Source organism: Nelumbo lutea, chromosome 5, assembly GCF_056320005.1.
Source record: "Nelumbo lutea isolate HS-2025 chromosome 5, American lotus-T2T, whole genome shotgun sequence".
NCBI classification, from domain to species: domain Eukaryota; kingdom Viridiplantae; phylum Streptophyta; class Magnoliopsida; order Proteales; family Nelumbonaceae; genus Nelumbo; species Nelumbo lutea.
In genome coordinates this window covers 17,039,381-17,066,906 of record NC_142688.1, presented here as the reverse complement: position 1 = coordinate 17,066,906, position 27,526 = coordinate 17,039,381, and the positions used below count along the sequence as shown (strand labels likewise).

At 36.3% G+C, this 27,526-nt stretch overlaps 2 protein-coding genes across 3 annotated transcripts; one reads left to right on the top strand and one right to left on the bottom strand.

Annotated features, from left to right (window-relative positions):
* Positions 1-2,253: 2,253 nt before the first annotated feature.
* On the bottom strand, positions 2,254-8,839 carry LOC148850645 (ribosomal protein S5 domain protein). 2 transcript variants are annotated; one of them, XM_088947264.1, is made up of 6 exons: positions 8,291-8,839; positions 8,141-8,182; positions 7,911-8,026; positions 6,353-6,458; positions 6,082-6,135; positions 2,254-2,804 (listed from the first exon to the last, which is right to left on the bottom strand). In XM_088947264.1, the coding sequence occupies exons 1-6, from the start codon at positions 8,516-8,518 to the stop codon at positions 2,646-2,648; spliced, it is 705 nt and encodes a 234-aa protein (XP_088803390.1). In that variant the 5' UTR covers positions 8,519-8,839; the 3' UTR covers positions 2,254-2,645. The 2 variants fall into 2 exon arrangements, with proteins under 2 accessions (XP_088803390.1, XP_088803391.1); XM_088947265.1 differs by having other exon boundaries at positions 2,254-2,798; positions 8,291-8,809.
* Positions 8,840-14,896: 6,057 nt separating this feature from the next.
* On the top strand, positions 14,897-17,009 carry LOC148850644 (AT-hook motif nuclear-localized protein 17-like). The gene has a single exon (XM_088947165.1). It carries the CDS (start codon positions 15,868-15,870, stop codon positions 16,780-16,782), a length of 915 nt encoding a protein of 304 aa, XP_088803291.1. The 5' UTR covers positions 14,897-15,867; the 3' UTR covers positions 16,783-17,009.
* Positions 17,010-27,526: the final 10,517 nt, after the last annotated feature.

The window sequence follows — 27,526 nt, the reverse complement described above, 5'->3', positions numbered from 1 at the left end:
TCATTTTATTAATAATATATAGCATTTTGATCATGTTTGATTTAATTTATTGATGCTATTTAATATTTGATTGCTATCCAACTTTGAATTACAGATGCAAGCCGAGCTAGGTTAGGTCGGTTCAGGTCAATCTTAGCAACCCAAGGTTTTGAACCCCTAACCCTAACCCAATCCAACCTTCAACCCTAATACTAACCCAACCCAACCCAGTTGGTTTGGGGTGGTTAAAATCTCCTAATATCTGTCAAATTGTTTTATACTGACAAACAAACCTAAACTCAATTTTTATGGCCATATTTTTTATTAGTATTTCCTTGTTTGATAAATTTATTGGTTCTTTTGGCACAAATTAAATATGAAAAAGGGAGGATTTCAAATTATTAATTTATTATGAATTATGATAGATCTCCTATCGAAAATCTAAAATCATGAAATTGGCAATAATAAAAATTAAAATCATGGAATGAAAATCACTAAAAACTTGTCATTAGAGTTGGGATTTGAGAATTGAGACAAATGGAGTAGATAGTATGTAGTGAGACTTTGGTACATGTTTCCAATGGCAAATAGAGTTGGGTTTAGGTTGGGCTGGGTTGCCCAAGGGATCAACCCTAATCATGTTAGGAAAAGACATCCGTAACCCTAAGTCCCTAGCCTAATTCTCAATCTAACCCAATTTGGGTTAGGTTAGGGTTGGGTTCGGGCTAATCCAGTCTTTTCTAGATTGCAGCCCTAAATCAGGCGATTCGATTCGAATAATCTACCTATTATCCGATTCAATTCGAACCCCATAAATAGTCGTTAGACAGTTTCTTGGACTGATAAGTCTTTTTTAAACCTCCCCTGAGGTTTCTGATAAACATAATAAAAAACCTGCAGCTACCTCCCTTTTATTATTTTCCCGGATGGAAAAGGTTGGCCTAATGTTTTAGTTTTTCAAAAATATCCATTTTACTCTTATATCTATCAATCCAGAAGAAAATTTAATAATATACCTCGAAAAGAACTTTTAACTCTTAATTGGAAGAATCCATTGAAAAGAGTAAAGTAATTTTAGTCTATAAAATCATTATGTCTAGGGAAGTTTAGAAGGGAAAATCTAGCTTTTTGAATTATATTGATAGATGTGAAAATAAGTTGTAAGGGCAATTTGGTAACTTTTAAGCCTCCATTACTGAAGGCATTGATTAGGGATGCAAATGGATCGGATCATATGATCTGATTCAATCCTATTTGGTTAAATTCAAATCACCCCCTATCTGATCTGAGAAGATCTGATCCAATATATTATTTAAATTGTATTTTTATAAAATTGCTATAGTATTTATTTTTTATAAAAAACATGTATATGTATGATGAAATCAATTAAAAGATACTTGTATTTTTGTTTTTCTTTATTTAAATTGATATATTTTATTTATCTTTTAATAACTTGTTGATTTTTAAATAAAACAAATTGGATCAGATCTGAATTCTGACTTCCCAATTTAATTCAAATTTAGATCCATATCTATTAAATCCGATTGGATCTTTGAATCGGACCGGATCTGCAAATAATAATGTCAGATCAGATTTGAATATACCCTGATTCAAATCCGATCCGATCCATTTACATCCCTAACAATGATGGGAGGTCAGGTAAGGGAAGTTTTTGTTAACACAGCCAGTGTCACAGGTAATCGTATTTAGGTTTTTGTTAACAATACCTTGGTAAGGCAAAACCCAGTAGTTGGATTGCTTGGTGGACAAAAATTCGGTTGCACCAACCTGATGGGTGGTAGTACAAGTGTTAATCAGGTAATTACTGATTGAATGGCTTGATCTAATTGGACGAACGAACAGACTAGCCAACTGCTCAACTCAACGTAGATCAGCAGCTCAACCCCAACTCAACAGATTAACCTAAAATTCTAATTAACATTGATTTCCCTTTGTTTAATAACTAAAAAGTGCACGTTGGATTATTCGAAAGTTTGGATGATTCGATTTTGTAGGTGAAGCAGGCTGAATCTAATCTTGGCGGGTGTAAAATTCGAGATGAGATCAACCAAAAGATACGTTTCAGAAATTCTAATCGTATCGCCAAAGAACATGGAATATCAAAATCAAACCATCAAGTGCTTAAACATAAAAACTAGAAACTCTAGAAGAGAATGGGTGCTAATGCATCAAGAGTTTAGAATATCATATTGGTTCCCTAATATGTGTTTTATATGGAGTAGCATACATCCAAGAAGTGGCTCACGAACTGAATGATCCATAATTGTTACAGAACACTTGTCATTATCGGACAAACTTGCAAATAATCGGTTAAATACATACATATCGACGAGTGTATGTACAATATTCACCATAAGTACTAAGTTTTGGGTGAATATTTAGCTGTAACAGACAGGCCAAGCTTCAAAGTTCAATCCTCAACTTGTAATTGATTGAAGCCTCATCATACAACCCAGCAAGCAAAGAAACCAACAAGGCAACAATAAAATTAGTCCCATTAGGTTAGGTAGTACGAGAGATCTGGGAAAAAGAGAACAGAACCAACCTTAACATGATTCCTTCTTTTTAAAAACTGTTTAACCACTTCTACAGCCCAATAAAGGGAAGACTATAAACCACTGAAGATGAACAAATTTAAATATGCTTTAGTGTTTGAAAAATTCGATTTGTCTACTGCAATTGGATTTGACTGCATTTTCCAAGTTCTCGAGCTTGTCATAATCAACTCTGAAAGTTACAACCGTGATACCTTCTTTACCAGTGTCATAGTCCTGACTGATATCCTCAACTTGAAAAGACTGTAGCTGTCGGCAACCGTGCAATATTTCAGAATACACATTAAATGGATCCGATAAAATCCCAAGATAATATTGTCAGAAATTGCCAAGTCATTAAAGTAGATATAACTTGCACAAACGATTAAAAGAGAAGTAGCAAAGGTAAAAAAAATCAGATTCTGAAAATAGTAGTAAGTGGAACATTGATGTTAAAGTTGGCTAGGTAAAATTTCTAGAGATTTGATAAGTAAAATGTATGAATCTAAATTGAAACCATGAATTCCCTTGAACTCGTAGTATTTGAAAGCATAAAACGAGAGATGTACATCAATGCAGCAAGAAAAAAAGATCATGGAATAATTGTTTTCAAATTCATCAAAAGTCTGATTGAAAGTTGGGAATGCGAAATTGGCCCATTCAGTTTTTCAAGCAACCTAAATCACTCAGATCAGAATCCATTAATTGAATTAATCAAAAGCTGAAGTGGCACCATACAAAAAGAGTTTAAATTCAGATAGCCATAAAATGATTATTTTTCTTTCTTTTCTTTTCTTTTTTTAGAGGGGGGAGGGGGTTGTTCACTGTGATAAGCTTTTGTATAGTTAGTTAGCATCTTTGACTGCCTTGGTGATTTACTTTATATTGACAGACTTCATCATGATATTCTTCAGAAGATGTCTCTTCTAACCAACTTCTCTACATAAAGCAAAGAATAATCTGTCTCTATAAAATAGCAGGGACTTTGTATCTTTATTTCATTTCCCCTTTCATAAGTGTAGAGAGACTGGGCCCAGTGGGCCCTAATATTTGTTTTATGTTTAAGTAGTGTTCTATCTGTTTTATGAGTTCATGGGCCTTTTCTTAATGGGCCTGTTAATCTCTTTTTAATTTCTTTTAAGTTCTTGCTTTGCTGGCCGCCCACTTAAAGGACAGACTTGTAATTAGCATAATTTATTAAGATTAATAAAAGATTAGTGAAGGGAAAGAGAAATCCATCGAACTCTCTTCTCCTTTCTCTTCTTCTCCATCTTCTTCTATTCTACTGTAACCTTCTTTTCTCTCTCACTTTTCTTATTTTTTATCAATTTTATATCAGATTTGAAGGACAGATTCACATCAACTGTCTTTCTTACAGGGATCAGAGTAAAAAGCTCTACCTCATCATTTTCTTATTTTGCAATTAATATTCATGCACTCTCTTGCCTCTGTACTTCTGTCGCATTAAACATCCCTTTTGTTTATTTCTTTTTCTTTTTTCTTATCTTTGATCTATATTACGCACATATACTCTTTGTATCTTTCTCTTCATCGACAAATAGGGCTCCACCTATCTTTCCATACATGGTTTTGTTCTACTTCTAAGGGTTGATTCTTCATGTTAGATCATTGTCAATGTTTCCTAGTTGTTACTTCAACCAAGGAATAAGCTAACTCATAGAAAGCTAGGGAAACAACATGAAATTAACCAGGTTTGGTGACACCAGGGTGGGTGCCTAGTAGCCTTGACAAGTTCAACCTAAAACAGGGAAAGGATAAGAAGAAACAATAAAAACTTAGCAATACATAAAGTGGGGGCTGGAGCATGAGAGAGACTGGCAACAACAGATGCTGCATACTTATTATTTCCCAATAAAGATGAGAAGAACAGAGGAATTGAAGAATATCAGCCCAATTCATATTCCTTCCAGTGAAGCTTCCCAGCAACAATGACTTCTCCATTTATTTGTCTGTTTTTGTTGATTAAAGAATGATGCTTTTCCCAATTCTTACTAGCCAACAGGGGGATGGATATAAGAGTATTAGTTTATGCTTTACAATGTAAAAAGGAGATTTAGTGTTTTAGTCTTTTGGTTTTTTCTCATGGATGTCTCTATTAGGAGATCTTATCTCGTAATTTACCTTAATAGAATCCCTATTTCACCCCTACTAATTGTTGTACCATAGAAGATGAGCTGTTTTCCTTTCATAGAACTATTAATTATTGTATCATATTGAAATTTACCTATTAGAGATTTCTAATCAAATCCCAAGTCATTCCTAATCTATTGCAATTATGCTCCCTAATGCAATGCGCAGTTTTTCATCACATTCTGTCATACAAAGAAAAAAAAAAAAACTATACTAACAATGATCTTTTTATATTTCAAATATTGACATATTAGCCATAAGAAATGGAATTTTGCTACATTTATTCATTCTAATCTATATACGTGGATGTTCAAGAAAGGATATTGTAACTTGTATAAGTCTCCAAATCCAATTTTTTAGTTTGCCAAATCAAACTCCCATATATGCATGTGGCTCCAACTGCCATGTTCATACTTACAACCATAACTTGAAGAAACATATAAATGACACCTTCAGGTGATTGAACAAAAAGAGTTTGCTAAACATGATTTGGCCATGTGAAACGGAGACCAACTAGTGCTCTAGGGAGCAAATTGTTCAAGTTAAAGGATCTAAAAGGAAAAGGAAAAATGGAAACGAGAATGGTTCAAGTAGTTGGAAAAGATGTTGAAGTCAATCATTTAACAGAATATATGGTCTAAATAGAGCAGAATAAAGAAATATAATGTGGTATGTAAGTACTCAAGTTAACTTTATTTTGCAGACTTCCAACCAAAATTGGATTTTAGGTTTCAAACCAAGATGGGACTATAAGTTCTATTATGCAAGTTAAATGAATAATTGTCTCAAAATTACTAGTTTTACATTATCTAAAAGAAACCCATTGAAAGGTGAATCTTGGAATTAAAATTGAATAAAGTAATAGCATCTTCAGAGAAATAGAATGAAATAAATGATACTAGTAGTAGTTATTGAAAATAAAATATAGCAGGAACAACTAGATTTTTGTCTTCCAGGTACATTATATTTATCATAGCATGGCCTTTTTCTATGATGGCATCATGGCAATATCAAACATGGGTTTAAAGGTAAGTAGGGGATAGCAACAACATCATCTAAGCCTCATCCCAACCATATGGAGTTGGCTACATGAATCCTATTTAACCATTCTATTCTGTTTAATAGGGGATAGCAACATGACAATGCTAAATTCCCAGGAAAAAAAATTCTTAATAAGAGCAAGGTAAGTTCTGGCTAATAAGCTAAAGAACATCCATGAATGCTACGTGTGCCTTCAAAGTACACTCAATCTTTGAATACCAAAAGGCAAATAATATCCAAGCATTTGCATGTTGTTTTTTCATCAATAATTTGCATTTTATGATACAATGAATTTTCATATTAAACCCAAAGTAACATGAAAGTTGAAACCTTTATAAATTGAAATAGCCCTCACCTGATGGTATACAACCCCCAACAGTTCAAAAGGCACCTCTAGACCAATTAAAACCTGCAAAAGTAATTTTGCTCATAAAACATCCAAAAAACAAATTTATACACAAATTGACAAGGCATCCTCTATAAAAGTATGTACTGTTCTTTCTTTTAAATGTAAAGATGAAAAAAAGCTTTTCTACCAGTTAAATGAAATAAGTAATTTTGCAACAAGAAATAAAGATAAGGAAAACAAATCTAGAAATTAATAGCTCAAGCATACAGTTCATTACTTTAGGTTTCACTAGACATGTTGCAGCATTTTTTAAGCATTCTGCGGTGACACCTCCATAAGCCCTGACCAATCCTCCAGTTCCTAACTTGATACCTCCAAAATGCCTGAAAATGAGACAAAGAAATTGGAATTTTCAGAATAACTAATATCCACTGAATATAAGGATAAATGGCAATTTTCTTTATCTTTAATTTCTTAGAAAGGCATGGCAACAGCTACACTAATCAGGAAGTGGCCCAACCCCGGAAATTCTCAGAAATAATACATCCTAGTCCTCTACACAAATCTTAATCAACTTGGTTAACCCTCCTCACTTCCAAACGTCAGTTGGCAATTATGCCACCAAATGGTCTTTTCCTTGATAGGTGGCTCTAACCTGAAACTCTGCATCACAAGTTTTGTCTTCCATGTGTATGCAAAAATTGAGTCTATTATCCATGGAGGTGTTATGTTGGTTATATATTGAATTTAATAAGTGATAGGAATAGTAGAAATTATGCATATATTAGAATAAAAGGTTTCTCTTATTTTCTATATGAAGTGTATGTTGTATGGTGCCAGGGAAATGATTTGTTTAGGGCATCCGGAATTTGTTATTTCTTCTCTTTAATTTAGCTAAAGTTTTGAGTCACATATTCAGGATGATTTTAAAATGAAGACAAATTACATAGAGATATGTCGGTTTGAAAATAATTCATTTAGGTCCTCTGGGCTCTGGCAGTAGAAAAAATCAGGGACAATAATATGTAAATATCAATGGTTTGAGCAAGCACTAATTGAGCACACCAGGCAGTTAGCATTCTTTTTAGAATGTTGTAATTTCATCTATGCATCACGTGTAAAGAACAAACTAGCACATAATATAGCTAAGTTGACCAGACACTATAAATAAACAAGGAAGGTCTGGTTAAAACCACATGCATCCAAGATCAATTGCCATTGTGATGTGGTGCTCTTTGTTTTGGTTTATTTTCTACTAATTAATATCCTTTTGCTCAAAAAAAAAAAAAAAAAGTTATTTCTTAGCTGCACTTTTGATGTTTATTTAATCAGAATGATTTTAGAATAAAAAGAATTTAAATAGAGATATGTTGGTCTGGAAAATATTCATTCAGGTCATCTGGAAATTGATTTTTTTCTTCTCCTTAATTTAGATGCAATTTTGATGTTTATTTATTCAGAACGGATTTAGGATGAAGACAAATTAAATAGGGTTAATTGTTAATAAAGATAGAAGTAAGAAAAGGGGGAAATTAACATTAACTTGGAGGCAATTTATTTATATTAGCTGTCAATTTAGTTTAAGTTTTGCATTCATCTATTTCTCTCTTTAGTAACTTCTGTCTGTGTACATGCGCATGTACGCGTATTGGCTTTCTAGAGATTGTTCCTCCTCAAAATTTATTGAAGTGATAGAAATTTCTCTATTTTCCAGGTACATTTTTTTATCATATTGCTACGGTAAAACAGTGTCAATCTGCCTCAAAATCAATGGCATATCACCACACTGTGTCAGAAGAGCATGCCAAAAGAAAATTTTCAAAAATATAATTCACCTGATGACAACTACCATCACCCTATCAATCCCTGAGGAAACAATTGCAGAATATATCGGTTTACCAGCCGTACCCGATGGTTCACCGTCATCATTACACCGATATTGATCTCCAAGCTATAAAACAAACAGATGCGTTTTTATGTTAAAGCGGGTTTATGAGCGGGGGGATGAAAAGTCTTACCCACTACTGTGGAATCAAAAAGCAAACGCATGGTGTGCGGCATGTACCTTATAAGCCCAACAATTGTGAGTCGCTCGGGGATCTCGGACCTATTGAATTAAGGCAGTAAACTGAGACTCTTGATCAAATACCCAAGTAATAAAACCCTAAAAATATTGCAGAGAAAGGAAGAAAAACGAGTAAGTGTGAGGAAAGACCTCAGCGAGAAAAGAATGGGCGTATTGCTCGTCGGAGATGGGGCCTGCGATGGCAATAAATTTGCTCTTTTTTATCTCCCGTTCTAAGGTGAACCTCTCCCGGATAGTTGTGTAAGAATCTGGGGCTTTGCTGGTGCTGACCATTGCCTTCTTCCCTCCCGCAATTACAAAGAGTGAAGCAGGGATTCGAGGGTTCAGTTTCAGGTAGGACGTTAGGCTGGTGGTCATTTGGTTGAGAGTGCGTGGGGCGGTTCTTCGATCGAATTGGTAACTGACACAACTGAGGGCCCGCCTTCGAGATGGCTGAGGTTGTCAATGCATCACGACTGGATGTTGAATGGGAATTGGGGTTGGGGGTGCACCCTCAAGTGCAGCTCCCTCGGAGCTGGGCCGTGCCTTTGTTGCCAGCTTCTTCGGCCTTCAACAGTGGCTGATGCTTCACCGATGGATGACCGACACCAGCTGCTCAGCCAGTCAGCCCTCACAACTCAACTCATCAAAAGCTTAGATTGGATTTGAGTGGCTAAAGGAAACTCCAGACTCCAAACCATTCTAATTTCAATGGGTCTGCTTAGCAGTATGCAAGCTCAATGGGTCGAATCTTGTCTTGGGCTCTCATGGACTTTGTTTGGGTTGGGCTTAGAGCCTCAGGGGAAACCTCAGCCCATATAAATCCCAATTGAGAAGATGGGCCTACTGGAGCCTTAAAATGACTCCTCTTGGTAAAATACTACATTTGCAAGCCTATTATCAAGTCAGCGGATTCTCTGTCTGAATACTAGACATAAAATCCTTACAAGCTAAAACACACTAATAACCCTTCCTCCTCTGATTTAGGCCCTGTTTGATTTCAATAAGTACTTTTTTTTATAAGTATTTAATAAAAGTGCCAGGACTACACATTAAGTGAAAAATAAGCACTTGTGGGTATTTGGTAAAAAAGTATCGAAAAGTACTTATTTGGTAAAGAAATACTTATTAAAAAAGCAACTCATTTTAAGCACTTGCTAAATAAGTGGACATTCAAAAAATTTGGGACGATTAGGTCCTTGTTTAATTTTTTAAATGACCAGAATACCCCTATAACTCCTTAAACACTCTTCTTCCTCATTCAAATAGGATCGAGCATACCAGCGGCGACAATTGTTTTAGGAGTGACTGACGACCACCAAACGAGCTAGAAACTTGCCGGCAACCAAGTTGGTTTCACATTTGGACCGATGTTGCACATGTTTTTGTGAATATTTTTGGTTTTAAATGATTGAAAACCTCTTTGTATTGTTCATTACCATATCTGGTTTTTTGGAGGGATTTCACGCATTCTCATTATACAATCACCGACGACACTCAAGCCAGTCATCCTCCTCCCTCATCTTTGCTTTATAATTATTTTTAGTGCAATATTTTGCTCAAAACTGATTTTTTTTTTTATTTTCAGAGATAAAAACAACAATGTTGTGATTTTTTTTATGTGTATGTGGTTGTGTTAATTATTATATGTTGATTATTTTTCTCAAAACTAAATTTATTTTTTTATTATTTTCCAAAGTAAAAATGACAATGTTGTGATCTATTGAAGTGTATGTGGTTTGTTAGTTATTTTATGTTGGTTATCTTGCAATATTTTGCTCAAACCTGATTATTTTTTTTTTGAATTTTTGAGATAAAAATGATATTGTTGTGATTCTTTGGTTGTGTTAATTATTTTATGTTGATTAATTTGCATAATCTGAATAATGGTTGATGGAATTTTGTGTTTCATTATATTGTATTAATATTTTATGGAGTTTTGTGTTTATTGATTATATTGTATTAATATTTGTTAAATTCACATTGCACTTTTTATGTATTGCTCATTTGTCCTATTTTATTTTATTTTCAATTCTCATTGATATTTTGGTGATGTTTTTTTATTCTTTTGAAAAAACCAAATTTTCATGTATTGCTCATTTTATCCTATTTTATTTTACTTTTAATTCCCATTGCTATTTTGGTGATGTTTTTTATATATTTTTTTTGAATAAACCAAATTTCCATGTATTGCTCATTTTATCCTACTTTAATTTATTTACAAATCTCATTGATATTATGGTGATTTTTTTTGAATAAATCGAACCAACATGTATTACTCATTTTATCATATTTTATTTTTTTGAAAACTACTCATTGAAAGTGTTTGCTAGAAGTATTTTGTGAAAACTGCTCCTTAAAAGTGCTTTCTAAAAGTATTTTATGAAATATGTTTCTTGAAAGTACTTTCTATAAGTATTTTTGTGAAAATTGCTACTTGAAAGTGTTTTCTGGAAGTATTTTGTAAAAAGTACATCTTAAAAGTACTTTTTGGAAGTATTTTATGAAATTTGTGCCTTAAAAGTGCTTTCTGAAAGTATTTTGTGAAAACTGATCCATGAAAGTACTTTCTAGAAGAATTTTGTGAAGAATGCACCTTAAAAGTACTTCCTGGAAATACTATTCCATATTTTGTTAAATTATTATTATTATTATTTATGCTATTTTATTATTATTTATCAATAATGTTTATTATTTGTTATTATTATTATTAATTGGCTCCACATGACACTCCACTTGTGGGCCCACGTGTGCTCTCAGGTGTCATGGTGTGGCGATTTTTCATTGAAATGTGTAGTATAACATGTGAAAAGCATTGTTTATATGTATAAGTGAAGTAAGGGCTAAAATTGTCATTTATGTCAATATAAGCACTTGTGGTGAAAGTGACTCACCAAACAACCCCACCCTACTTAGTGCTTAAAAAACACAATAAGTGATTTGGCAAGTGTGTCATCAAACAACCTTAAGTGGTTGTTAAAATAAGTACTTACAATAAGCACTTGTGAAAGAAGTACTTATTTTAACAACCACTTATTCACCAGACATGGCCTTAATAAATATAGTAGTAATGGATTATATACTAACATCCTCTCATAATTATTAAATTCTTCTATAAACTTTCTTTTATGATTGTAGATCAAACTCTCCGGTGGAGTTCGGCTTCGATCAGTGTAAGCCCGTGTTCATGCCATTCTAACAGCCTCTTACAATCTTGTATTAGGAATATCTCATGAAATAAAATACATAAGTACAAAAATATTCCTAATGCAAGGCTGTAAAAGTTGTTCAAATGGGCATTGCATTGATTAAAGCTGAACTTTCTCTAGTGGTGTTTGGTTCTATTGCCATTTTCTGAGAAAATGGTCCCGTGCATGTTGAAACCCCATCATTGATCATGTCTTGTAACGTTTAGAGAAAGAAAAAAAATATTAAAAAAGGTATTTCCCAAAGTGGCCCAGTTTTTGAAAATTGATGTATTTTTTTATGATTCCATTTTTTGTCATATTGTAAAAACACAACCAACCAAATGGTAGAATTGACAATGAGGATGTTTGGTTCTGTTGGCGTCTATTGAAAAAATGCCACTACATCAGTGCCACATAGGCATTGGCCTTATTGTAGATGAAGCAAAATGAAACAATTGTTTGGTTTCACCATTTATCAAATAAATGGTAGAAAATTAAAATGCTTTGATTTTTGTGCATAGGACATTTGGCAAAATGTTAAATTCTTATTTTCCATACTCCAAATGGTACACACTTTTATGGGTATTAATATGAAATAAAGAATAAAAAACATTTAAAGTAAACTACAACCAAATAACAAAAACAGAAAATATTTAAAAGAAACAAATATAAATAAACATGAGAAAACGGGATGGAACTAAACAGTAAGGTGCCCTTATCTTAATGTTGGCCTTTTCCCATCCAAAATCAAATGCAGGTTGAATAAGTGGTCATGATCATCTAATCACACTTGTTATGCTAGATCAATTAATTAAGTGGACCCATCATGGATAAATCCAATCTTCTGCATTCCTGCAGCCATTATCTCATCCCATATGCAGTAAAAGACATTTTCTAGGGTACGTCTAGGGTCGACGTAGACCGTACTCTCATCTGCACCTCCATACTCCATACTCTGCAATACAGGCGTCACGAGCTTGTGTAAAATTATTGATGACGACCAGAGAGTCCTCAGTCCTTGCTACTACAGATTTCCATTTGCACTCATGTAAATGAATAGGAGTGTAAATTTTGCTTTAATTTTGATCTTGTCTTATTTGTTTTCAAGTAAAATATAATGACCTCCAAAGTGGTGCAAATTGTGTATCAACTTTTGAGATGCAAAATTTGTACTATCAATAAATATAAAATGAAAATATTTCAAATGGGAAGCAAATCACAGTTACAAACACACGAAGCCTTAGGATTCAACTCTTATTGCTCATTGCTCTTATAATTTTTTTTTTTCTGAAATTTATCAACACTGATATGTAGTATTTCATTTCAGAAAGTTGGAGGTAATAGCCAGTAATAGGTGGTTTCTAATATTTGTCTTTGCTAATTAAACTATTTGGTTTTTTAGATTAGCCATTGAAATGATGGCCAAGGAATTTTCACAAAGGTGGGAATTGGGAAGGGGGCAGTGTGTTGCCACTTGGCCTGTTCAATATATAGCTGACGTCTTAACTGCCGCATGCAGATGAAAGAAATGTCTCCAACTGTCGTATTCACGCCTCTCCATTCTCCAATGCTTAACTCTTATAAGTTAGAACCTTCTCTCTTATATATCACTAAAAAGCAAAATGTCGTAGTAACATGATTGAGAAGCATGAAGTGCTAAACCAGTTCCAGTAGAGTAGAGGCTGCATATATGTGGTATGTTTAGCTATAGAAATTCTCTGAAATAGTAATTTTCTGTTGAGAGATATAAAACTGTTGGAGCGTTTGGCTTCTGGTAGGTTGGGTCTTTCTTGTCAAATAGGCTTCACAAATATAGGAACAAAAAGAAGAGTTTGAAACCAAGAACAGCGTCAGCTGCAGTTGGGCATCTGCTTGGCCTAATAAGCCCAGAGAACAACCCAATATCGACCGTCTCAACTTACACACTGTCGGCAAGGTAGATTGGCCGACATGCTAGCTCTTCATGGCCGGTGATAGGTCAGAAATTCCGGTTTGAATGCTTAATGACCATGATCAAGAGCAAAGCAACAAATCAACTGCGACGAACTACAAAGGTTAGGTCCGTACGTGATGCAATGTGCAGCTTGTTATATTAACACTTTCTACGGGCTAAGTGGCAAGATTATTGCATGAGAAACCAAGTGGACGGTATGACTCAAATGAGGCTCAATGAGGCTGATTTTGTCCCCTCTCTCTCTTTATATATATGCATATGTCGTTGGGATCATGGTTTTCAAAGTCGGATCAGACCGGATAGTCGGTTTAGACTCAAAATCGGATTTTTATGTTGATATAAACCGTTTGAACTGTTTTTTATTTTTTTTTTGTTAAAACAGGCCATCCATTCGATTCAAACGGTTTAATCATTCGACCCAAAAACCAGATTCCTAACTGATTCATTGTTCGGATTGGTTTTAAAAATCTCGGTTGAAATCAAATAGATTAATATAATTCGAACTTAAATTAGGGCCCGTAATTCTATAGGTGTTTAAATCATTTTTTAATTTATTACTTTCACTTAAGTCTAAGTCTGGAGAAAGGTTTGGTTAAAATTGGAGCTAGGAATTAATGTCAACGGATCAGGTTCTATAGGGCCAAGCCTGGAGGAGGGGTATTGAATCCGACCCGACAGTCCCCCTGGTATGATACACCTATATTCAGCAAGCCAATGTGTGCAAATATCTGAATGGACCCACCTCAACCCAACAACCGATCATATGGGTTTACCACTTAATCCGACCCAGGCGAAAACATCTACTGGGTTGGGCTTTAAAGGCCAACCAAAGTCCAAGTTGCAACTCTAGCAGCTGCATCGAGGATAGAACAAGAGATGCACATTAATATCAATTTCGGAAAAGTAAAATGCACCCACACAAACTCATGAACATTCAAGGAAGGAAACGAACATGCTACGCAGAATGCATCACACGAAGTTTGATGTGACAAATCAAACGGAATGGTGCATGGAAACGAGTTCACATCTTCTATGGCTGTAAATAGTTTCTCTTACGAGTTACGCCTTATAGCTTTCAGAGTATATAAGTCTCAGTAGAACTTGCACCCTTCAAGTTTCAACCTTACAAGAAATCGAAGAGTAGTCTGAGTTAGCTAGAATTTGGTTTATAGATGCATGTCACCCTCACAACAGTTCGAGGAGATAGCAACTTCAAATTTCCTTACTTGATTTGAATATTGCATTGAATATGTTCGATGTTGTTTTTAAGTGGAATTCATAACAAAAATAAAACTTCCTTCATTCCTTGGATTGAGACAAACTACCCAAGTTATTGATTTTTGAGAGAACTTGAGTTCATTAATTGGGTAGTGTTGATGTATATCCGTTGAAGGTTTTGAAACACAGAGAGGCGTCAATTGGGTAGAGAGAGAGAGAGAGATGACAGTCAATTTGATATTATCAGCTCAGCTCTTTCTAAGGTACACGCAAAGCAAGATACCATGATTGACTACTTCTCCCCAGGCCCACTGTCAAATTCTTATTGTTGATCAAGACCGTCCAATCAAGACAGCTTGGATAAATTAATTGGCAATTCTCTTGTATTTTTGGACAGAATTAATACATTGAATTAGACACATAATTAAAGCTAGCTGAGAGAGAGAAAGCCTGAGACATTCACAACTTCTCTGAGTTGTCGATAAGAGCATGCATCAACAAGCAACAATATATAGAGAAAGAAAGAGATGTGTGAGTGATGAACCACCAACGACATCAATGGTGAAGCGTTGTCTCATGCTTATGCAAACCCTATATTTTAGAATGAAGACGGTGGTAGATAACCATCTTTTCTTGTAAGCAACATCTATTATTCATCCACTCTGTGAAAAAAAGCAGGGACACAGGTTGAAAATCAAACTCCCATCTACCCATGCCATGAGTCTGCTTTCCCTTCGTCAAAGAATGTGGGCTGCGAGCTTTGATTTTTATCTTTTTTCTGCTAATTAATCGACAGGAGGAAGAAAAGGTGGAAACATCGAAGCCTGAACTATGAAATGGGTCATTGTCAATGGGCTTAGTTGGGCTACGCTTACACAGAGTTTATCAGTTGAGAGTCCCCTCCATTGTTCGGCTTCCCGCTGTGTAAGCTCTAAGCTCGATGGAAAGAAATTAAAGGCGGTGAGCGAAGGCTGAGTTGAGTGGCTCTGGGCCTCTGGCTTGGCTAGGCTAAAGTTAAAAAATTAGACAGAGAGAGAGAGAGAGTGGAAATTTCTCCATCCTTCTCTGTCTTGTATGTGGACCCCGCACCACCTCCAACCAGCGGCGCCGTTACTCTTTACTTGGTTTCCAAGCTCAACCACTACCCCCATCTCTCTCTCTCTCTCACTCTTTTTTTATCTCTCTCCGTAGATGAGTAGATCCTCTCTTATGTACCTGGGTTATTTACATCGTCAACCATAAACATATCAAAATTCTATCTTGAGTCTTGACTGCTCTCTCTGTCACTCCTTTGTTCGTTTTTAATTCTAGATATTAGTAGTATTATTATAAAGAATTAATATATATATATATAATAATTTGAAGAGATGAAAGGTGAACATGAAGAAGGAAAGAGTAGAAGCGGTGGAAGCAATATGTTCGCAAAGCTACACCACCCACAGCACCAACAGCAGAAGCTGCAGCAGCTGCACCACGTTGTGAGTCGGGAAGGCCAGACTTCCGAAGAAGAGGAGAGCCGAAGCAGCGGTGGAGGAGGCGGTGGACCTGGTTGCGGTAGCGCTGATGGATCTATTGCCAAGAAGATGAAGAAAGCTGATGGCAACGGCGCTGGAGATGGTGCTACTATTGAAGTAGTCAGGCGTCCCAGAGGCCGCCCGCCTGGTTCCAAGAACAAGCCCAAGCCACCCGTCATCATCACTCGTGACGCCGAGTGCGCAATGCGCCCCCAAGTTCTCGAGGTCCCCGGAGGTCTCGATGTCGTGGATGCCATATCTCGCTTCGTTCGTCGACGAAATATTGGTGTCTGTGTTCTTACCGGATCCGGCACCGTGGCTAACGTCACCCTCCGTCAACCTTCCACCAACCCGGGTGCTACCGTCACCTTTCATGGCCGGTTTGACATACTCTCCATCTCAGCTACCTTCCTACCTCCGTCAGCCACGTCTCTTCCGTCTTCTGTGAATGGGTTTGCGATTTCGCTTGCTGGGCCGCAGGGTCAGATCCTCGGAGGCTCCGTCGTAGGTCCTCTTCTCGCCGCAGGTACCGTCTTTATTGTTGCTGCGACATTCAGCAACCCGTCTTATCACCGTTTGCCCATCGAAGATGAAATACCCAATTCGGTTACCGGTAACGCCGGCCACTCTCCACCTGCTCCCGGCGGTGGAGAGGGAAGCCACCCTCCTTCGGCGGAGTCATGTGGTATGTCCATCTACAGCTGCCACCTACCTTCGGATGTCATCTGGGCGCCTACCGCCAGACAACCCGCACCGCCACCGTTCTGACCTCTGAGTTTAGATTGCTTTTCCTTTTTCTTCTCTTTTTCCCGGTTAGCTTGTGAATTAAGAATTCATTTTCTGTACTTTCTTTTAATCACTCTTTTTAATCTTAATATTATTCTCTTTTTTTAGTTTTAGAATTTGAAGAACAGAAGCGAGATGAAAGATGGAGAAAGAAAACAGTGTAGTTTTTAGCAAAATTTAGTCAAATTTTTCATGCTTGTGAGAAGAAAGTTCATCTCTTTTTCTTTCAACGCGGTCCAACGTAAAAAATCAATTCTTCTCTCTGTGTTCTGTGATTTTCTCTCTGGGGACATGTGAAATGGGGGATTGCTTTGAACTTTGAGACTGATGAGTGAAAACCACATCAGCTGTTTCTGCAGCAATTGCTGCTGCACTACCGGCGTAGGTAATGGCGTTTCAGATTTCCTTTCTTAGCTTCTTTTGGGTTCGGATAAAAAAGTGAGTGTGTGAACATGGGTTCGATTGTATTTGCCGGTTCTTCCAGCGCATCAGTGAATCGAGAGAGAGAAGAGAGAGAAAGTGAGATATAGCTGGTCACGCGAGGTCTACTTTTATTAATGGAAGACTAGACTCTAGAGAGAAGTTGCGATAACGTCGGTGTTTGGATGGTTTTGCTTTATCAGATAATTCAGATACAACTTTCTTCTTTCTTTTCCTCTTTTGCAGTTTTTGGATCAGCAGTGTACATTGAATTGAAAGCAATCTCTCTCTCTCTCCCTCTCTGGAGGGAAGTACTTGTTGTCGAACTCATTCTGTCATTTCATAAGTTGGTTTCTCTCCTCTGATAAAAGAAAGGAAAGGGAAGTAAAGAAGAGCATTCTCCAACGCTCTTTGCTGTAATTATGCATCAATGCAAATGCAGTAAAAGCCCTAAGCTTTAATCCTTTTGTCCAATGGCTATTTGAGTTCATTCATGCAAAGAGATGCAGCTTCTGTGTGAGCTTCAGCCTTCAGCTCAGCGTTTGCAATGGCCAACTCATCACCTGAAAGTCAACCCATTGGACGGCTCACAGCTCTCATCAAGAAGTGCTACTGCTACTATGGTATTGGTATGTATGAGACTTAGAGATGGCAATCAAGAATCATCCCTCCTTTACTCCATCTTTTAAATTTAATCTATATAATGTATGGATTTTCATCGTTTGATAGATTTAGATGGAAAGGGGTTGGACCCCATTGGCTTTACCAAAATGGGTTAAAAGAGAAAATAACCTTTGAAAGCCAAACAGGACAACCCTTGTTTAGGAACTAAAATCAAAGCACCAGATTCAGCTCGAAACAGGTTTTTTCTTCTTTTTTACAAAATCTGGAATATGAATGCCTTGTCTATGAAGACTTGCCATGTTTTGGGCTTTGGAGGAGCTTCTTTAGAACAGACCTGCATGGCCTCAGAAAGTAAAGTAATCAACTAACAATTTAGACTCTAGATTCATTTTCCTTGGATTTGATCATGGACCCGAATCAGCAAAAACCAGATTATTTGATAGATCGTGTCATGTCATGTCATCGCCAGCATTTATCCCATCATGCTGTATATGTGTTTTTCGCTGATGTGGTGCTTAATGATGCCGAACTATTAATAAACGGTTTAACAAGTTTTTTTTTTGTTTTGTTTTAAAGACAAATTAAATATAAATATATATTTAATAAACAGAAGCTATACCAAATACATACTTAAACTCCATTACTGTGGCTGATTGTTGGTTATGGTTATGTCTGAAAGAGGATCACATGGTCCCATCATTTAATCAAATCATATTTCATTTTACCAATGTGGTTTTTGGGTTGACCCACTTATTCTGGATGGCCTGAAGATGAACATGACTGTTGCTCCCTGTACAGAAATTTGAATTGTATTAGAGTTGCACTTGTTTTGGAAATGGAATTATCCTCCTAATCAATAGGATAAGCAAGGATTAAAACAAAAGCTGTTTTTTCCCACAAAATGGGCATAAATTTTTTTTTTCAATTCCTTCTAATATGTTTTGATGTACTACTTTGTTTCATTCGTGGTTGGTTTCATATTTCATATGGTTTTGGAAAACAAAATGACAATTTTGCTTCAGGGAATCAGGGGACATAGGTTATAGGTTTGGGACCTACAAATTCCACTGTTCTTCTTTATCAAATTCTATTTGGTAAATGCTACAGATTCTAGTGTTCCACCAACTTTCTATACTACAGTTGTGTGATATTAGAGAGCATTTTGACCAGTAAAATATTCATAAGGAAAAATATTTATTTATAAAATATTATTTTTTATAAATTTCTAATGTTCCAGTATAATTAGGAAAGAAAATTGAGAATGGGATTATGGGCTGGACTACTTATATTTTGGGCTTACACCGAAGAAAGAGATATTAAATATTCATGAAATCAAAAGCTTCATTGGATTATTTGGATGAGGGTGATTTAATTTAAGGAGACTACCATACATGAATACATTTGATATTATGTTTGTCTGTTGGTTATGAGCAACCAAGCACTAAAAAAACTAGTTTTCATTGGATTATTTTTAACCAACAAGGGACAAGATGTCAAGAACCTAGTTTTCATTGTAAAATAGACAAAAATAAAATAAAATTCAAATATTTTCATGCTAAAATTTCTTTATCCATTTTATGTGAAAAAAAATGGCTATACCTCAATTAACAACCTGGGCTGTCACCCTTTGAACCTAATGCAGTGTTTGGTTGCAAAACCATGACAGTGCAAATAATTTGAGTGTAAATTCTGACCTATTTCTGTTTCAAAATTTAACTTATTTTGTTTGATTTTAATACAAATAAAATAAAATAAGACATGAAGCAGAATATAGTAAAACCAAACGCAGCCTAAAAGGCTCTATGACATAGGGAACCTCCCAAACCGATTGCATTTGAAAGCAATGCTAGCGCCATGCACGTCAACAACCAAAAGGAAAATTCGCAGATATAAACCACCATAATCCAGTAATTAATATTTTATAAAATACACGTGGGTTATCATGTGGGAGTGGGACTGAGTATGTGTAGAAAAGAAGGAAAAAAAAAATGAAAAGGAGAAACGAAATGATTCTGGCCTTCTGGGCGTGCTTGGTGGTTTTGTGAATGCATGGATTAATTGACAATCTACTTTTTGGTAGAGTTGGGCATCAATGGCTAAAGAGGTGCGCCTTGTCAAAATTATGGGCGCCCATACCCCTAGCCAAGTGATCAAAATATTAAAATAATAATGGGACTCCATTAATATTTCCTTGAGGTTATTTGACAAGATAAGCCAACAACCTCAAGTTCTGAATATATTTGTTGTGAGTTCGTTTGGTTGGTCTAGGGAATAGGAGAGGACCCCAGCAGGATTTTCTCGATTTTAATTCTTAGTTTTTTTTTAATAGTAAAGTTACTTTTTTTTTTGTAAAATTATCTGAAAAAAAATGCAAGAAAATTAAATTCAAGTTGTGATTGAAGATAGATGAATGGAAAAATAATAATATGTCTAAAAAATGAGCGTTACATAAATGTGTATAACGAGATGGATCAGCGAAAAAACTAGAAAGGATGGAACATCTATAAGAAATGTGTATAAAACCTTTGATAACATCTATAAGAAAGTGATCTATTGCAAGTTTGAGCATGGACAGACCAGAAATGACACGAGCTCAAGTAGTAAGATCATTTAAGCGCTAATAATTTGATAATGAAAATAATTTTAAATAGAAAAAAATGTCAAAAATGGATTCATATAACCGATCCGTATAATTGGTATAGTCATGATAAGGCTTGGATGATGATGATGGTTGAAGTTGGATGAATAGGGATGATCACTAACTGCTGCATTTTTAATATTTTATGTGCTTTTTCTTGTCAAGAAAATGGCTTTAACAAAAATAAAATTCTTCTTTGTTTTATCTTCTTTCTCTCTCTTTTTTTTTTTTGGTTTCTCATTATTTTGTCGACAGAGAGGTGAAAGTGAAAAGTCATGGTTAATGGACGCAATGACAATGGTAGCACACAGAGGAACAGGAGACCCAAAGCGGATACTGGAGAGACAAATCTCAGTACTAGTTTTTCTCACCTAGATTCCTGCTCACAAATTTCTCTTTCCATCTCATATTAAGCAGTGGAACTTGGAAGAATAAGGCTTCTCACACGGTAATAACATGTGGGACAGATTACAGAATTAGGGTCAGCCTGGCTGAATCCAGATTTTTTCATCGCCGAGCACGTCTCACACCAACTTCACAATGCTTGAAACTGCACATTGGGAACATCTTTATACTTGTAAGTTATCATTTATAGAGAAATAGTCTCAATGCACGGCTGCAATATGCTATAAGATGACTTCTGTGAGGAGCAAATCCGAATTTCAACTGGCAGGCCAGATGGGCTCCTGACCTGCCTCCGCCCCATATAGCTCGCATGGCCCACCAGAGTTGTGTTACACCAATCTAATCCTCACCTAAATTTGACATGGCATCCACCACCATATTGATTGACTGGTTTGACAATTTTTTTTCACCCTTTCTTCTTAGGTGGTGCCTGGAAGCTTCTTTACATGTGTTGAGAGTTGAGACCGATTGATGTAGATCCACTTTATTGTTAGAGGGTGGGGAATGCAACTGGCCAACTGCAAGCAAAGGCTCCAAGTCCTCTGCTGGCCCTCCATGGCCCATCTCAGGTTTCCAATTCTCTGCATCTATACTGCAAAGATAAGTCACTGATACGATTATAATAATATATATGTATATATGTATGTATGTACAAATGACAGTGTTCACCTGTGAATAGACCAAAGTATTGCTTAGTCATAAAAGCAACATCAGCACAACTACCTCCTTATCACATGGAACTTTTGTTTTAAGCAGAAGTGAAGATGACAATTCTTGACCTGAGCGGGAGGTTGCATCTGCACTTTCGGGTATTACTTGACTTATCCCAACCAGATTGCTGACCCAGTCAGGTTCAGATTGTTCAGGGCCTTCAGGGTGGTACAAATTCATCCAAAGCTGATGATTTTATTACTACCAGCCAGAACCCACTTAATTAATGGAGATGGAGAAGCGTGTGGGTCTCCCGTTTTTCTTTTGGCTCTGGTCGGCCTACATAGAACGAATATGGATTTCATCCTTACAAAAATGTCCTCACAGCACTTCACAACGGAGCATTACGAACATTTTCCTACGAATAAAAATATACAAATACGGAGATGTTTTCAAATGCAGGGCTGTAAATGTTAGGAGGACGATGTGAAGACTAAATCTAATCTGATATAGATCTAATACGAGTTTTTATCCCCTACCCCTTACACACACAAAACAATAATTTGCAGATGCGGGTTTCAAGAAAATTCCACATTTTCTCCTTCTGATTATCCAATTGGATCATTAATTTAGGTTCCATTTGGAAAGGGTGCAATTACAAGGATTAGAAATATAATTATGAACTATTGAATATATTTATATTTATATTCTTCCCGAACAGAACCTTAAGAATTAATCCTACTAAAAAATTATTCCTTCCTCTTTCCTCATAAAGTTGGGGGCATTTGACAATAAAACCAACCATGTTGTTGAATACCCATTTGAGTGCCCATAATTTAACAATGGTTATGGTTATGGAGTCAAGATGGACTACAAACAAAATTCTGCACAGTGGACTATGGGACCTCTCAGGAGTGAAACGGAGTCCGTACATGTAAAGTGTGGCCACACGAGCATGTTCATTTTTTATCGGTCCCATGCATAGCCTAATGCACATAACTTTATGCATAGCTCATCCCATTCCGTAGAATGGAAAAGAACATAACGGTGAAACAAGATTCATGTAGCCAATTCCATATAGATGAGACAAGGCTTTAGATGATGGCAACTTTCCTCTTAAAATGCAGCATCGATGAGCTACGTTCTTCCCCCTCTCAATTTATCTCAGCTGAGGTCTCATTATCCTTTCCAATACCCCTTAAAACACAAGTTAACACATCCACCCTTTCATTCTTAATTCTTATAAATGAAATTTCGTTTAAATTTCCTCTAGTTTAGGCAGTAGCTAAATATATATGAACTATTTCTCTAGTTTGTCTCTATCAAAAGAAAAGAAAAACAGAAGAAAAAAAAAAAACTGGTTCAGTTTGCTTTAGTAATTTTATATCTGATATTTTCTGTTACTTTTATTCGTTTTATTTATACCTCCTATTACCTAATTTTGATTTTAACTCGATTCCAATTATCTTTCTTTCTTTTCTTTTTAATTCAATTTCAGCCAAATGGGCAAGATCAATTTCTCCTTGTGCTACGGAAGTTGCCGTTTAAGCTACTTCATGCTGATCACCTTATATGTATTTGATTCTGTTTACGTTTATTGAGTAAACGCTGTTACATAGGTGCTCCATCAGTAAAGGTCTCATTAGTTACATCTGTACATATTGATTTCTATGCATTTCTCCCGTTTCAGGAAGTTTCATTTTAGAGCTTCTTGAAACGGATAGGCATTTATTGGCACTATACTGATGTGATATCTAATGACACCGATATGTCATAAACACCCTCATTAATTACTTTTCTCGATTTTTTAACCACACAAATATAAAACATTTAAATATAAATGAAACCAAACACCCTCTTGTCGTTTAGAGCTCGAGTTATGAAAGGCCTGATCATAATATCTCAAGGCCATGCACCCAAAGACAGAAAAACAGTGGAGTTCTATAAATGTTCCATCTTCCATGTCTGTAAGAGTCAAACTGGGTTGATGTCATTGAATACCAAATAGAAGCTATGTTTGATGGGTTTCACCACATAAAACTGTGAACGTTATTTCAAAGGGCACCTGCTATGCTATGTGGTGTGTAAATAAAGGATAAACATATAAGTTAATATTATATAATAAAAAATCGAGATAAATATCTACTTGGTATACATATCGTAGTGATGCACTCTTCATTTGCTAAAAACTTCAACATATGGGAAAGTGGAATTGATAACAAAAGTTATGGTATTTGAATTGAAATTTGTTGTGTTTACTTAGAGTCTGGTATAGAGAATCCACATCTTTTAGGTTATGTATCTAATGCCGTATAGAATTTGATGAATTCAGATTTCCTACCCACGTAACACCATAAGTATACATTCGGAATATCTCTCCATAAATGATAACATGCAAATAAGAAAGATGTTCTCAATGCACAGCTATAATGTAGCGTAGATAAGTTTCTTGGGTACTGGGTAGGAGATCCCAACTCATAGATTTTGATGAATCGCCCATTTAGTTTGGCATTCCATTTAAAGTTTAAACCCACATTTGCCCTACACGAAATTAGAGATGGATTTGTGGTTGCTACTTGCTAATGGTAAGAAGGAAATGAGGGCATTTCTTGCAATCCTATATGGATTTGTAACTGGGAATGGATCCATTGTGAAGCTAGTGCTCTAAAACCTGAATAAATACCACATGCATCATGGAATCATTTCATTTATGAGTGGTGTATGATAACAGGCTTGGCTTGGTTGTCTGTTCAGAGGAAATGGCTTCAACACACAAAGGAATAGTGATGAAGATTAAAGACTTACAACCTCCATGTCAGAATAAGAAAATTGATTTCTATCTTCAAATGTGCCTGATCTATCAAACAATTAGTGGATCTTGAAACCTAGCAATGTACTTTGACTTCTGTTGATGAACAAATCGGCCTAGGGGTATTTTCTTTAAAAAAGAAAAAGAAAAGAAACTGATTTCTATGCTCTAAAGCAATAGTTATCCACCATGGTTTTCAAAACCAGATTGGACCGGGCGGTCGGACCAGAAAAATCAGGAATCGGTTAGTGATTGATTCCATTTTTTCCCAAAACCAGATTTTTATAAAAAATCATTGATTTTGGTTAGCAAATTGTTTTAACGGGTTTGACCGTTTATTTTGTCAGAACAGGCCGATCATTCAATTTGAATAGCCGGACCGTTCGACCAAGGAACCAGACCCCTGACTGGTTTGTTCTCCGGATCGATTTTAAAAACCTTATTATCCACCACCATTGATACCTATAAATTTTACTGTTTTTAAGGAGTATTCACACACTTGTATGTGTGTCAATTTTGTCTTTGGAATATCAGGGATGAAAGGGATGATTTGAATTAAATGGTTACAGTTTCACTTGATGCACAAGTGTTGGACTCATATGGGAGGGCTGAAGCTTTGATTGAGCTGATTTTACTGAATGTGCCCATTTGGCAGCGCTGAAGTTTTGATTGAGTTGATTTCACTGAGTGTGCCCATTTGCAAGGTGGACTCTACATGGAAAGTATAAAAGCTGTATTTCGTGAAAACCCGGAAAGCTTAAATACACTTCTATCCAGTCAAGAAATTGATTTTTCTGTCGAGCTGGTTTTAGTAGCATCTTTAAAGTGGTTAAATGAAAGCAACTCAATCAAAGCTAAAGCCCTCTTAAAGGGATTCAAAAAAAAAAGAAACTAATAAAACAAGCTTCACCAAAAAGCCAAATTTTTGGCTGAATGACAAATTGACAACTATTTGTGCTTTCTGGGTTTTTATCAAACATAGGTTATAGAATGCTTTACTCTTGGTCATCACTAAATTAAACCTCAAAATTACAATCTTTCAAGGCAGCAAACTGAACAGCATACTATAAATGGCCAGTTGGAGGGCTGAGCTGAAGGTTCAACTGAGTTGCTTCAGCTGCTTATAGACTGACCGTACAAGGCCCACTCGCAAAGTTAAAAGCCGGCAGCCGCCGAGCTTCAGCCCTCTCAAAATGGGCACTAAGTGTTTGTGAAAATAATAAAATGAACAAAACAACTAGAATGCCGTTGGATTGGCCTTCCAGGTGCTCTCCTTACGGCTCCAACTTCCAAGTTAATGCTGTGGCAGAAAAAGCTAGAGGGCCCTAGGACTGCTCTACGTTGCAAGCATCCAAAATCTATCATCAGTGGCGCTAACAGTAACCTATCACTTCTAGGTGAACTATTGACACACCTGCTTGCACATGTCAAAAGCATTCAAATAATTTCTTTTGAGCCAACCAAAACCAACAGCAACAGGGGACCAAGGATTTATCAATTGAAAGGAAAATGCTAACAAGCAGGCTTGTCAATATACTTAATTAGAGAGAGGTCATCAATTCACCTCCTTTTAGAACGACAATTTGCTGATTCTTCCGCCTAAAATGCGCAAAATGATATAGGTTGGGTCCTACATGCTCACATAATGCAGGCCAAGGAGCAAAGAGCCAAAGACCTGCATCTATCCTCTTGACCCAATTTTGCAACGCCCTCCAAGCCAACCCATATAAGCTTGCCACAGTTTAAACCAACCCCGTTGACCCAACTTTCTTCTTCTTCTTCTTCACATGACATGTCCTCGTGTTTCTTCTGAGCTGAATAGGACAAATTATCATACAGTTATCTATAAATGTCCCTACAGAAGCATTGGGAAGCCGAGTTTGGTTGAAGCCTTGCGTCGAGCAAGTAGAAGACCCATTTCCCTATACAGTCCAGGTAGTGAAATACTGAAACCCCCCCCCCCCCCCCCATTAGATCTGCTCCAGCCTACAGCCTAGAATCCTTGGGTCTTTAGAGAGAGAAGAGACAAGGCGCGTCGCATACCCACGCAAGCAATAAGCAATAGTAGCTGCTGGCATTTTTGGAAAAGGAAGGAGCGAGAGAAAGGATAGAAGAGTAGGTAGATCACATGGGTTAATACAAGTTAGACCCCAACCAAAGTAATTGGTAGAGCATATCAACTGGATAATTACAAAGCCAAAGGGAAAAAGAAAAAAGAAGTTGGAATAGGCATGGGTTGTACACTTTTGTTTTGGAATGTGAATTGTGGACCTCTCTTTTGTCTCGTTGATAGGCATGGGTTGCCTTAGGCTTGCTATTGCTAGGCCACATTAAAGAAGTGGTTCACCAATGATAAGATATATGACATGGACACACATTGGTTGGATGCCATGACTACATAAGACTATCAGTATCATGCAACTTATGATGGTAACAATGTAACATGTATATATGTATATATATGGCCATATTATTTCTAGTACCCATTTCATTTCTTCTTTCCCCTTCAATTATATTGCACAAATTGAAGCTTTACATGGCTCAACAAAGTCCAATATAGTGGTGGGGTATGTGATTTAATTTGAAGTTTGAGAGAGAAGACTGATGAGGACTGAAAGAGGCTTTTGAGTTGTAATGAAAATTACTTGTACCCCACATGAGGCAGTAGTCATAATAGGATTTGAGAGTGGAATAGGACCCAAATCAACCCAATAACCAAGCATTAATTTGGACTGATGAGTGACGAGACACTCAAACCTTGAACCCTAAAACAAACCGGTTAGACTGGTTGGTGGTGGTGTTGGCCTTGCTTTATACTTTTCTTTTCCATGAACAGGAGGCAGGGGGTGTATCATAAGAATTCGGATTTCATCCTTATAAAATTGTTTCATACTATTCTCATGACCTGACTTTTTTACAGTCATACATTGGGAACATCTCTATACTTTTATGTTTTTGTTCATGGGGAAATATTCTTAATATAAACATAAATGGGATTAACATCTATGTACAACCCTTAACAACCAATGCTGACTCAATGCCAAATACGTTCATATAAGCAAAATAGACAGGCCATAATTGGTCATATAATTGCCACTGGAGGAAATGACAGAACAGCAAGTGTTTGGATTTACAAAAGCATCGTTATCATCATGCAATTCCAATTCCTCTTCTGTGTA

Bases quoted from the DNA above. Each gene is read 5' to 3' on its own strand.
- LOC148850645 (XM_088947264.1), bottom strand. From the start codon at position 8,518: ATGACCACCAGCCTAACGTCCTACCTGAAACTGAACCCTCGAATCCCT. The intron at 8,183-8,290 runs GTCTTTCCTCAC...TTAATTCAATAG, and splicing joins CCCATTCTTTTCTCGCTGAG to GTCCGAGATCCCCGAGCGAC. The intron at 6,459-7,910 runs GTGAATTATATT...TCTCATTTTCAG, and splicing joins GTGATGGTAGTTGTCATCAG to GCATTTTGGAGGTATCAAGT.
- LOC148850644 (XM_088947165.1), top strand. From the start codon at position 15,868: ATGAAAGGTGAACATGAAGAAGGAAAGAGTAGAAGCGGTGGAAGCAAT.